Source organism: Haliotis cracherodii, unplaced genomic scaffold (assembly GCF_022045235.1).
Source record: "Haliotis cracherodii isolate W230 unplaced genomic scaffold, xgHalCrac1.p SCAF_4, whole genome shotgun sequence".
Taxonomy (NCBI): domain Eukaryota; kingdom Metazoa; phylum Mollusca; class Gastropoda; order Lepetellida; family Haliotidae; genus Haliotis; species Haliotis cracherodii.
Window position 1 is genome coordinate 4,829,877 of NW_027266297.1, and position 12,462 is coordinate 4,842,338.

General features: G+C 41.0%; 1 protein-coding gene across 3 annotated transcripts in view; it reads left to right on the top strand.

Annotated features, from left to right (window-relative positions):
- The window catches only part of LOC139480096 (dedicator of cytokinesis protein 7-like), a 64,477-nt gene that overhangs the window by 18,325 nt on the left and 33,690 nt on the right, over positions 1–12,462 (top strand). For all 3 annotated transcript variants that reach the window (XM_071263111.1, XM_071263112.1, XM_071263113.1), the window contains exons 17-27: positions 1,096–1,240; positions 1,842–1,943; positions 2,850–2,936; positions 3,500–3,716; positions 4,287–4,442; positions 5,387–5,560; positions 7,989–8,068; positions 8,594–8,689; positions 9,448–9,588; positions 10,302–10,415; positions 11,160–11,476. In XM_071263111.1, coding sequence (XP_071119212.1) covers positions 1,096–1,240; positions 1,842–1,943; positions 2,850–2,936; positions 3,500–3,716; positions 4,287–4,442; positions 5,387–5,560; positions 7,989–8,068; positions 8,594–8,689; positions 9,448–9,588; positions 10,302–10,415; positions 11,160–11,476 — 1,629 coding nt within the window. The remainder of the gene's footprint in view (positions 1–1,095; positions 1,241–1,841; positions 1,944–2,849; positions 2,937–3,499; positions 3,717–4,286; positions 4,443–5,386; positions 5,561–7,988; positions 8,069–8,593; positions 8,690–9,447; positions 9,589–10,301; positions 10,416–11,159; positions 11,477–12,462) is intronic.

Consider the following 12,462-nt stretch of genomic DNA (forward strand, 5'->3'; position numbering starts at 1 on the left):
CCATCTAAGGGGTGTGCCCGGCGCAATTCCGAACTCCTCAGGCTTCAGACCTTGCACGGTTGTCAATCTGGGTCTACTCCAACGTTCCCACAGCCATGGGTACGGGAGTGGGGGTCCGACAAGCCAGCGCGCTCATCCACAGGTGAGTGCGGCTTTCTGTGTGTTTCTTTATTTGGTTTTGACAATTATTAACCTAATTGTCTGTCGTGTATTGCAACCTTGTAATGCATGCTTTCCAATATTGAATTTGGGTCACGCGCCTATTACATACGCTTAAGTAGGCTTGTTCTCGGGATATATGGTCCGAATGAATTTAATTTCCCTCTTTTCGACTGTTTAACCTGATCTAAGATTTAGCTCACACGGATACTGTGTTCTCATCCGCTGCGGCGATGAAATACCTATCCAGTGGGGCCGTTTGGAGTCACCAATCGTTCTGGCAATGACGATTGAGCCTTACGGTATGCGCTTGACAGTGCTTTGGTATCCCTATATGGTAACGCCAAGCTGGGAGCATGCGCATCGAGTGCTTCCATCTTGTTGTTTACTTCCGCTGGCCGGAAGGAACACCAGCAGTCAGGTTTCGGGTTGTAGGTGCTCCCCACCGCCTACTGTGGTAGTCAGACTCGGTATAACAGTGGTAACGTATTACTTAATGTATTTTGTAGAATTTTCCTATTCGGAATATTCTATAAGTAATACGTTACCACTAGGCTGCTGCCCGCCCGTCTGTCCCCCGAGCACTTGCTCTCGCAAGAGACAAGAGTGAAGGGTATCACATGGCAGCTAGGTGGCTACACACGTGCTGCATGAGGTAATTGAGATCTCTGTGGAAGATTTCGCTATAAGAGCAGTTGTGGGGGACAACAGCCTCGGTATAACAGTGGTAACGTATTACTTATAGAATATTCCGAATAGGAAAATTCTACAAAATCGGCTTAAAACCATACTCACTCACTGACAGTGAATGTCTAAAAATGTGTGTGCTTGGCACCATTTACTCTCCTCCAGAGCAGGTTAATTTTAGGGGTTTCACTAAGTTATTCTTGCTGTTTAGCATTCAAGGAAATATGATTATTTCTTGACTGCCTCCAGATCCCCTGATTTTTATGAGGAGATCAAGATCCGGTTGCCGGGGCGACTGAATGAGCAGCACCACCTGATGTTCACCGTGTACCACATCAGCTGTCAGGTGAAGAAGAACGAGCCGACGCCCGTGGAGATTCCTGTTGGCTACACGGTAAGTACGGGAAATGTACACACCGCCAAAAGTAACCTGAACCATAGAAATATAGAGAGAAATATATATGTTATGAAGAGATGTGTCAAATGTGTTCCACTTAATAACAAAACTAACAATCAGTCAAGTGTTACCACAGTGTCCTTATTCTTATCGTGATAATTTCCAAACTTTACACTCTGATCCTGCACAAGACAAATGATACATCTCGAGACATGGGTCTATGACATCACATGTGATGTGTTCATGAGCCTCGGTTCATGCAACATAACAGTAAGTTCGTATGTGCACCGAACCAATTTAACATCTCTTGAATATGAGTAATTCTTCATGTATTGACCAACATGTATGGTATTCGCGTTTCTTTTGGTGGTGAATATAGTTGGATACTGCTGAGTATTTCTGCACTAGCTCACTCCCGTGTCAGTCAAAGCGGCCTTGTGGTAAAAACAGAGTGAGTGGGATAAAATCTAACGTCGCATCGGCACTATCTCAGCAATATAGCAACTGGTAAAAACAGAAGCCATGTGTTATGTGAGTGATAGAGTGAGAAGTCGTGATGAATATTGCTCATTGTCAACTACCAAATGTGATGTTTCAGTGGCTGCCATTGATGAAGGAGGGCCGGCTGCAGACTGGGGAGTTCTCTCTGCCCGTCTCCGTGGAGAAGCCACCTCCCCGGTTCTCCATGCTGCACCCAGATGTAAGTGACGAGGGCACAACTGCGGCTTCCTAACACAGGCCTCGAAATGCCATGTGCTCACTATGTAGCTATATCGAATGACATTCACCAGATAGGAAGATGGATCGAAAGTATTTTGTCCATGTGGGCACACTTAAAGGGCACATCTAAGCATCTCTGCAAGTTACCCTGTGGCAACTTCTTGAAGTGACATTCAGAAGTTGGTATGATGAGCAAGGGAGATCATTCTATGGATATACAACTTCTTCATAACAATGACTGCGAAATTTCGGAGAAGAGTGAGAGTATGGTTTTACGCCGCTTTTAGCAATATTCCAGCAATATCTTGGCGGGGGACACCAGAAATGGGCTTCACACATTGTACCCATGTAGGGAATTGAACCCGGGTCTTCGGCGAACGCTTTAACCTCTAGGCTACCCGACCGCCCCTCGTAGAAGATACATGATGCACAGTTAAGGTGGTTAACACACAATCACACCAGCAGACATCCTTAAGCACAGCTAGATAATACTTTTGTATCTGACTGCTCCTTATATCTGTAAATAATTACAGAATAACCCATCCATCAACAGGCAACCAATCTTCGATGTATTTTTATCCCCACCACAAAGTGGAAGAAGGATGTAGGAATGGTTCCTGTTTGTCTGTCTTTCACATTTCGTTTCCAGAGCAGGACTCACCATGAGAGATATCTTAACTAAACTTGGCACATTGATGGGTCTTGTGTTAAACTGGTGCCTTTAAATAGTTTGGGATTTTGACAAATTTATTTTTTGAGTTTCCATGGCAACAACTTTGACTTAGACCAGACATATGCCTGGGGATATTAGTTTTTCATGCATGTCATCTATGGAAAAAGATTCTCTTATCTTTTATCCCTTTAAGTGGCCTGTCTCTGTCCCCAGATCAAGCTGCCCAACATGAAGTGGGTGGACAACCAGAAGTGTGTGTTCCAAGTCAACGTCAAGGCCGTCTCCTCCGTACACACTCAGGTATGGCCGCACTTGTTCTCAGTCACTATGTGATAACTTTACCTTGCTGGATGCCGTATAAGGTAAGGACTGTGTATGAAGAGGAATTGGAACAGACTTCCTGTTTGTAGTTTGTGTGGCTTATCTTTTATTTATATTTGTTACTAAGTATCTGTACTGCATAGAATGTCATGGTCATTAATTTCTAAGAGAAAATGAAGATAACCTCTATAAGCAGTGAAGGTCAGTTGTCATATGTATGTTGTGTGTTATCCTTAGTGAACTGTTGCCTTGAATACATTGAAACCCTGTTAATCCATTTGGTACTATTCACAGTGAATTCATGTGAAGACGCTCCAAACCGTGTCCATCTGGTTGGCGAGTTTTGAGCTTCATTGTACAGCTACATTTCATTACCTTCATCTAATTCAAGGTCACTGTGCAAACTTGTGAATTATTAGGATTGTTGTTTGTAGACGTGCCAAGAACTCCTTATTGTGCATTCGAATAAGATATTGCTGTGTCTGCCGTTAAACAAGACACAAAGCAGCCAAACTCAATCACTCACTCACTTCATGCTTCAGGACGAGCACATCGATCGCTTCCTACATCTCATTAACGCAGCACAGGAACAGAAGATCCCGCCCCGCATGACGGAAGTCCACTTTGAGAATGAGTTGAAGCGAAGCATCATGGATGTTGTGAAGGCCAAGGGAGAGAACCTCATCCACTTCCTGCCTCTCATCCTGGACAAGCTGATCATGCTCATGGCGAGACCACCGGTCATCGGGGGAAATATATGTAGGTGTTTTGCTTACAGGTTATGTGATAATGTGAATAACATATTAATTATCCTTGTCAATCTGTCACCTGGTATTGTATTTATTTCATCCAAACATGGAGGTATATTATTGTATGTTAACATACCTGATGGTGTGGGATCTGGTTCATAATATGAATCACTGATTTGTCTGTTCAAAAATATTTTTATTACAGGCAGTGATCATATTGCTGGAATATTGCTGAGACCGGCATTTCGATAACATCAATAAGCAGGCATCCTTGATTACATAATCTTGACTGGGGTCATGGATGTTCGATTTGTTTAGGGAGCCACAATTTGCTGTACTGAGTTGCATCCCTCATCCAGGATCTGCTGATCTGGTTTGAATCTCTTATTTGTCTTGATTATTATCGATGATTTGTCAGTACCATATCCGTGCATTTGCATTGCATTACTATGTTAAATGTGATTTTTATTTTTTACGTATGTTGACACACTTTGATTAACCTGAAGCACTGTCCAAAGCAGAGCTTATGATTCTACTACCAAACCGCTCAAGCTGATATTCTGAGATTGTTTAATTGCAGTAAACACGGGCCAAAGTTCGTTTGAGGCTATTGCCCAGATTGTTCAGCAGTGCTCGGAGCTCCTGGAGGACAAGAACGACGCCAATGGCCGCAACTCTATCCTCGTCGCTTACATCCAGTACTGCAGTAAAATACCAAGCCCTGCCTCATCACAGAGTAGGTAGCAGCAAGGTCTTGCTTGCACACACGAGACTTGGCTTTCCAGCAACACTGAACAGCAGTCTATATGCTACATGTACCAGTCATTTGATAGGTCCAGCTCAAATCACATTCTATTCATAAGAGAACATCTCCAAACAACCAGTCAGATCAAATGTTGAGTGGCATATTTTATTGCTGTTAAGCACTGTAACCGCCATTGCTGATGTAATAGTTTCATGAAATAATTGAAGATGACAGGTCTTGGTAGTGACAATACACAGGTAAATGTAATCCTTTGTTAGTTTTTGTATGTGTTCTTACTATGTGGCTATTTGTGATTAAATGGAATGTTTTATGTGTGATCATGCTATAATGCTAAGTTCTGTATATTTCCTGTTTGATTGTTCCACGTTAACAGGTTTGATAATCAATCCTACATTCAGGGCCCCGCTCCAGAAAGTGATCATAGAGCGACGCCAGTCGTATGTCTATGTTAGAGTGTGGGTGTTATGATCACCCAGAGCTCCAGATAACATTTTGAGCAATTGAGTTTTTACTAGTAGGTTTCTATTTTAATTGGGTTATTACATTTTTCTTTGGGCAACCAATATTTTTTCACTTATCTATTCATCACTCTGTTGGGTTTTTCCAAAAATGAGTAAACATTTGAGGTTTCATTTAATGCATGCGTTTCTGTACGCAAGTTAATTAAAAGTAATTGGGTTTTGAATATTTTGGTGGGTATTTTACGCAAATACGCAGCTGATCAGTAGCTCAGCCACCTTAACACTATGATCGCTCAGTGGAATGGACCCCAGGCAAATATCTCAGCAACATTTATATCTCTATAAAGTATGGGTAGTCTTCAGTGTCATCCAATACATGATGGTTGCTGAAGGAACATGAGTAGACGAAATTCCTAGAGTACACCAGCCTACTCACTTCCTCCTTGTTGGCAGACTCTCCCCAGGGGCTAGGCAGCCCCACCATGCACTCCCAGGGGGGCTACAACACACTGGGGCGGCCGTCGTCCCTCCCCATCACTAAACAGTCCTACATGAGAAGCACCAGTAACCCAGACCTGGCTGGACAGACCCCAACGTCACCCGATGCTGAGGTGTTTGGTTTCAATGGTAAGTTGCTTATTATGGTGTTATTTGTAGGAAAACATAGTATAAATTTGGCATACAAAGTGTTAAACGTGTTTAGCTCTTTGGAGGCCTAAAACGAATCCGTTCCGTTTCCAGATCACTTGTTAGCGTAAAGAAATATTTAAGCCTTCACATGATCAGAGTGAAGAAGTATTGAAGCCTTCACATGATCATAGTGAAGAAATATCGAAGCCTTCATATAATCAGAGTAAAAAAATATTGAACCCTTCATATGATCATAGTGAAGAAATATTGAAGCCTTCATATGATCATAGTGAAGAAGTATTGATTTGTTTGGTTGGTTTGTTGTTTAATGCCGCACTCAGCAATATTCCAGCTATGTGACGGCGGTCTGTAAATAATCAAATCTGGACCAGACAATCCAGTGATTGATGTCATGAGCATCGATCCACGCAATTGGGATATGATGACATGCATTCAACCAAGTCAGCGAGTCTGACCACCGAATTCCCATAAGTCGCCTTGAAGCCTTCACATGATCATAGTGAAGAAGTATTGAAGCCTTCATATGATCATAGTGAAGAAATATTGAAGCCTTCATATGATCAGAGTAAGAAATATTGAAGCCTTCATATGATCAGAGTGATTGAACATTGAAGCCTTCATATGATCAGAGTGATTGAACATTGAAGCCTTCATATGATCAGAGTGATGGAACATTGAAGCCTTCATATGATCAGAGTGATGGAACATTGAAGCTTTCATATGATCAGAGTGATTGAACATTGAAGCTTTCATATGATCAGAGTGATTGAGCATTGAAGCCTTCATATGATCAGAGTGATGGAACATTGAAGCTTTCATATGATCAGTGTGAAGAAATATTGAAGCCTTCATATGAACAGAGTGATTGAACATTGAAGCTTTCATGCGATCAGATTGAAGAAATATTGAAGCCTTCATATGAACAGAGTGATTGAACATTGAAGCCTTCATGTGATCAGATTGAAGAAATATTGAAGCCTTCATATGAACAGAGTGATTGAACATTTAAGCCTTTATGTGATCAGATTGAAGAAATATTGAAGCCTTCATATGAACAGAGTGATTGAACATTGAAGCTTTCATATGATCAGAGTGATGGAATATTGAAGCTTTCATATGATCAGAGTAAAGAAATATTGAAGCCTTCATATGATGAGAGTGATGGAATATTGAAGCTTTCATATGATCAGAGTGATTGAACATTGAAGCCTTCATATGATCAGAGTGATGGAACATTGAAGCTTTCATATGATCAGAGTGAAGACGTATTGAAGCCTTCATGTGATCAGATTGAAGAAATATTGAAGCCTTCATATGAACAGAGTGATTGAACATTGAAGCTTTCATGTGATCAGATTGAAGAAATATTGAAGCCTTCATATAAACAGAGTGATTGAACATTGAAGCCTTCATATGATCAGTGAAGAAATATTGAAGCCTTCAAATGAACAGAGTGATTGAACATTGAAGCCTTCATGTGATCAGAGTGAAGAAATATTGAAGCTTTCATATGAACAGAGTGATTGAACATTGAAGCTTTCATATGATCAGAGTGATGGAATATTGAAGCTTTCGTATGATCAAAGTGAAGAAGTATTGAAGCCTTCATATGATCAGAATGATTGAACATTGAAGCCTTCATATGATCAGAGTGAAGAAATATTGAAGCCTTCATATGATTAGAGTGATTGAACATTGAAGCCTTCATATGATCAGAGTGATGGAACATTGAAGCTTTCTTATGATCAGAGTGATTGAACATTGAAGCTTTCATATGATCAGAGTGATTGAATATTGAGCTTTCATATGATCAGAGTGATTGAACATTGAAGCTTTCATATGATCAGAGTGATTGAACATTGAAGCTTTCATATGATCAGAGTGATGGAATATTGAAGCTTTCATATGATCAGAGTGATTGAACATTGAAGCTTTCATATGATCTGAGTGATTGAACATTAAAGGTTTCATATGATCTGAGTGATTGAACATTGAAGGTTTCATATGATCAGATTGATTGAACATTGAAGCCTTCATGTGATGAGAGAGATTGAACATTGAAGCTTTCCTATGATCAGAGTGATTGAATATTGAAGCTTTCATATGATCAGAGTGATTGAACATTGAAGCTTTTATATGATCAGAGTGATTGAATATTGAAGCTCTCATATGATCAGTGAATGAACATTGAAGCTTTCATATGATCAGAGTGAAGAAGTATTGAAGCCTTCATGTGATCAGCGTAAAAAAATATTGAAGCTTCCATATGACTAGTGAAAGAATATTGACGTCTTCACATGTTCTGGATGGTCCTAGATCCTAGTTGTTTCTGATGCTGAGACATACCACATTTGATAGTCAAGTTGTGAACAATGGTCAATATGTATTCTCCATGTTTGTCTAGCTGGGCGGTTTGAGCGTGGAGGCAGTGTCAAGATGGATGACATTGGGACCCAGGGATTCTCCAAGATGAGAGGGAAAAAAGTATGTATTGTCTGAATCTTAGCAGAACCGTGTGTAGAATCTCTTACCCATTTCCATACATTGTGGTGATCAAATAAGAATTACACCTCCATCTATTTTGATGTTTGTCAAATTATTTAATGATGCCAAATTAATGTGTTTATTGGTTGTGAGGTTATAACTGTTAATTATTCTCTTTTCTCTATGTATTGCTGTTGATTGTTAAATTAACCATAGTCAGAGGTACTGGGCAATGCAGCCTATTGTTTGTTAAAGATGACAAAAATTAAAATAGTGTTATTGTGTAGATGAAACTTAAATAGGTAACACCAAAGACTTGTAAAGGTATTTTTATGTCACCATGACCTGACAGCATTCATTGGTGCTCGTACTTTCAATCACGAGTTGGTTGGGACTTACTGTAAACATGGTCATAGCCCACTTGACCTCTTTGTGATTTGTTTAAATGGAGGTGCCGGGGCCAAAACACCAAGGAAGGTATAGGTGTAACTCACTCACTCACTCACTCCTGTGTTGTGTTGACAGCTGGTCCATGAAGAGCTAGCCTTGCAGTGGGTCGTGTCAAGTGGATCGATGAGGGAGACAGCGCTCGCCAATTCCTGGTTCTTCTTTGAGCTTATTGTAAGTCTTCATGTGTACTGAGAATCATAACCCATGAAGATCCAGGGTAGAATAGGTCTTCAGCAACCCATGCTTGTCCCCCCCGTGAAGATCCGGGGTAGAATAGGTCTTCAGCAACCCATGCTTGTCGCAAGAGGTGACTGACGTGATCGGTTCTCAGGCTCGCTGACTTGGTTGATGAATGTCATCATATCCCAACTGCGTGGATTGATGCTCATAGTGTCAGTCATTAGATTGTCTGGTCCAGACTTGATTATTTACAGATGCGTCATAAAGTTGGAATATTACTGAGTGTGGCGTTAAACAACAAACAAGCAAACAAACAAGACCAATGAATAATATGTTTCAAAGTAATTAAGTTTTTCCTTGGCTCCTGTTGATGGTGCAATGTAAGCCAATAGGGTAATTTAAACGGCATTGGCATTGTTGAAGGTTATTGAACATTGATTATGTCTGTAGCCAGTGAAACATTATATTAAATGTATCTATTACTGAACCTGCAGACCACACTCGAGCATGGACACAGTGACGTGTGTATCATTGAAATAACTCTGCCACCATGCTCTTACCATGCTTGCCAGGGAGTGTGGTTCCCGTGACAACGCGTGTCGCTCTATCTACTGTCTCTTAGATGACGGGCAGTACCTTTCACATTCCTCTACCCATGGTAGAATAGTGAATGTTACCTTGTCTCCCCCGATTGTATGGTAATGCAATACATCACAGTATGTAGAAGATTGTTCTGAATGCTTTGCTAGGTGAAGAGTATGGCTGAGCACCTCGGTCAGGCTGATCGACTCACTGCTCCACGACAGATGCGCTTCCCAGACCACTTCCTGGACGACATCTCCTCCCTCGTGAACACACTCATCAGAGACATCGTAGAGAGATATATCCGGGTACGCCTTACGCTGTGATTGAGTGTCCGTATGTTTAGGATTTGTTACTTGATAGACATTTTGTGAGGAATTGGTTGTAAAATCATGATCAACGTTCATCAAGATTAATTGGTTGGAGTCATTTCGCTGTTAAGTTTAGTAAACCTAGATGATATGTAACCAAATCAAACAAAAACTTTCATCATAAATATATTTTTCGCTATCCTCAATCTTTCTCACCTTTCTGTTCAAGTACTATGTAGTAAGTAGTGACTAAGCATACTTAGGAAACTAAGTTATCTCAGAATTTGAGCAAGGGTGCAAACTGTTTGAACACCACCGCATGACAGTAGGTATATATTACCTTGTCACAATTCACTATGACTATGCTTGCCGTAAGAGGCAACTAACGGGAATCGGGTGGTCAGGCTCGCAGACTTGGTTGATGCATGTCAGCATATCCCAATTGCATGGATCGATGCTCATGTTTTCAATCACTGGATTGTCTGGTCCAGACTCGAGACTCGCTGTCATATAGCTGGAATATTGCTGTGTTAAACAAAACTTCAAGCTGACTAGCTATTATATAACCGAAATACTGTTGAACGCTGTGCTGAACCCAATCGTGCTTTAAAATAAAAATAAGTGTTTTTCAAAAGTGTTTAGTGAAAATTTAAGTTCCTCTTTCACATGACTTGTTTCATTTCCTGCATTTGTTATGATGTATGTTGAAGGACCCTCCCCTGATCAAGAGCCTCAACACCAGCCTGGCGTTCTTCCTGCATGACCTGATGTGTCTGATGGACCGCGGCACCATCTTCACGTACATCCACACATACTGTCGCACGGTCAGTACACAGCACAACACAAGCAGCACAATCAGGGGACATGGTGTTGCATGTTCATAGTTCCAGGGATCCTAGTCAGCACCTGAAAAACTAGATTTTGACAGTCCATAGATTCAAAATCTATAGCAGAAAGTTTCAAGGAGCTCGGAACCTCTATAACTTCCGATGTCATTTAGGAGTTTTTTATGGATATTGTAAACAGTAAGGTTTGCAACTTTTTCAAATTTGGTTTGTAATTTTTCTGTTCTAAAGATGTGAAAAGGTGTCTGTCAAAACATATTGTTGTCACTGAAGTTTTGTTGCGACCAGCATTGAAACATGTGCGACACAATCCTGACCAGTCACAGACTGAGGTGTCACATTTGGTGTCACATTAGGTGTCAAAACTATTTTGCTGTGTCGGGTGACTAAGTATGATGAGTGTGTGCTGAACACATCCACATGCACTTGTATCTTTGTGTTGTAAAAGTGTAGATTCCAGGTTGTCTTTGATCCTGGCAAACTTTGCATGTTGTAAGAGACAGCCTAATGAATAGGGTGGATGGGATCAGTGGCGTGGTTGATTGTGTGTCGTCACACCCGATGCATGGATTGTTGTTCATGATATCAATCACTGAAATATCTGGTCCAGACACAATTATTTACAGGACACCCTCCTATAGGTGTAATATTGCTGAGTTGTGTAAGTCAACTCTAATATTCAAAGACTATAACCTGTTCAGTATTCCGCCTACTTGTTTCCAGATTGCAGGCAAAATGTCCCAGCTGTCGGACTCCACCAGCCTCATCCTGCTCCGCCTCGACTTCATCCGCATCATCTGCTCCCACGAACACTACTTCCCCCTCAACCTGCCCTTTGCCACCCCCCTCACCCCATCAGGGACTTCCAGCCCCACCCCCAGCTCTGGCAGTGCTATCTCCCACCACTCCTTCGCTTCCAACACATCCACTAGCACACTCACAGACAAGGGCGTGTACCTCGAGTTGACGCCCGAGTTCCGACAACAGCATTTCCTTGTGGGCCTCGTGTTGTCCGACCTCTCCGCAGCCTTTGACACATTGTGAGTTGTACAAATTGGTCTGCATGTTTCAGAACTATGTCCGTTAATCCCATTAATGTTGTTATTAACATTAAATTCTTTTGTACAAGATTTGTAGGCAATTTCGGAAAATATTTTGAAATTTGATGAAAATTACAATTTGCATCCATCAGTTAGTTATTTCTTACTTTGAAATGAAAGTTTTGTTTTGGGTGATGTTATTTCTTTGATGCATGGAACATCACTATACACGTCCCCTGGGCGGATCAGCAGCCCTTACTGTCTATACAGCTAACTAGGATATAGATAATTGATGTTGTTCGTTGCTCATGCTATCAATGTGTTGCAGAGAGGCCAACTATTACTGTTTTGGCATAATAGTTACCATGTTGAATCTAAAATCAAAACAATGTTTTTTTGTCATTTTCTTTACAAATGATTTACATGCATAAAATATCATGAGTAGTGAATTGTTATTGCACTGCTGACATAAATTAGGTTACAGTAAGACTATGTTGACCAGTAAAAGCCTTGCTTTCAATGCACATAGTGTTTAGATATATATTTCTCAGTGATATAAGGTCTCTGATTGTTTGTTATGTTAAAACACACTCAAGTCATTTATCAATCAATCTTCGCGGGTTCAGACTGGAAGGTAACTGATGGTAGTGTTAACATTACTCTCTCTCACAGGAGAGTACTCTTGTTTTCACCCCACTGGTTCTTCCAAAGCTTCAATTGCGGTTGGCATCTCCGCTGTCAGGACCAGACAGGACAATTTACAGGCTTATAGCTGCTCCAATGTGATACCTCTCTGTGTGAAGATCTGAAAAATCCTCAACCAGGGGTTGCGTTAGCTTTTTAATCATCCAATCAGCACTAAAGCTAAATTCACATCATGAGCGAGCAAAGCAATAAGAGCAGCATTGGGAAAGCTGTATCTTGAAATGAACGCAAACGGCCATATCCTGTTGTTTTTGAGTGCAGTGGGATCTTAACCCAAAAGG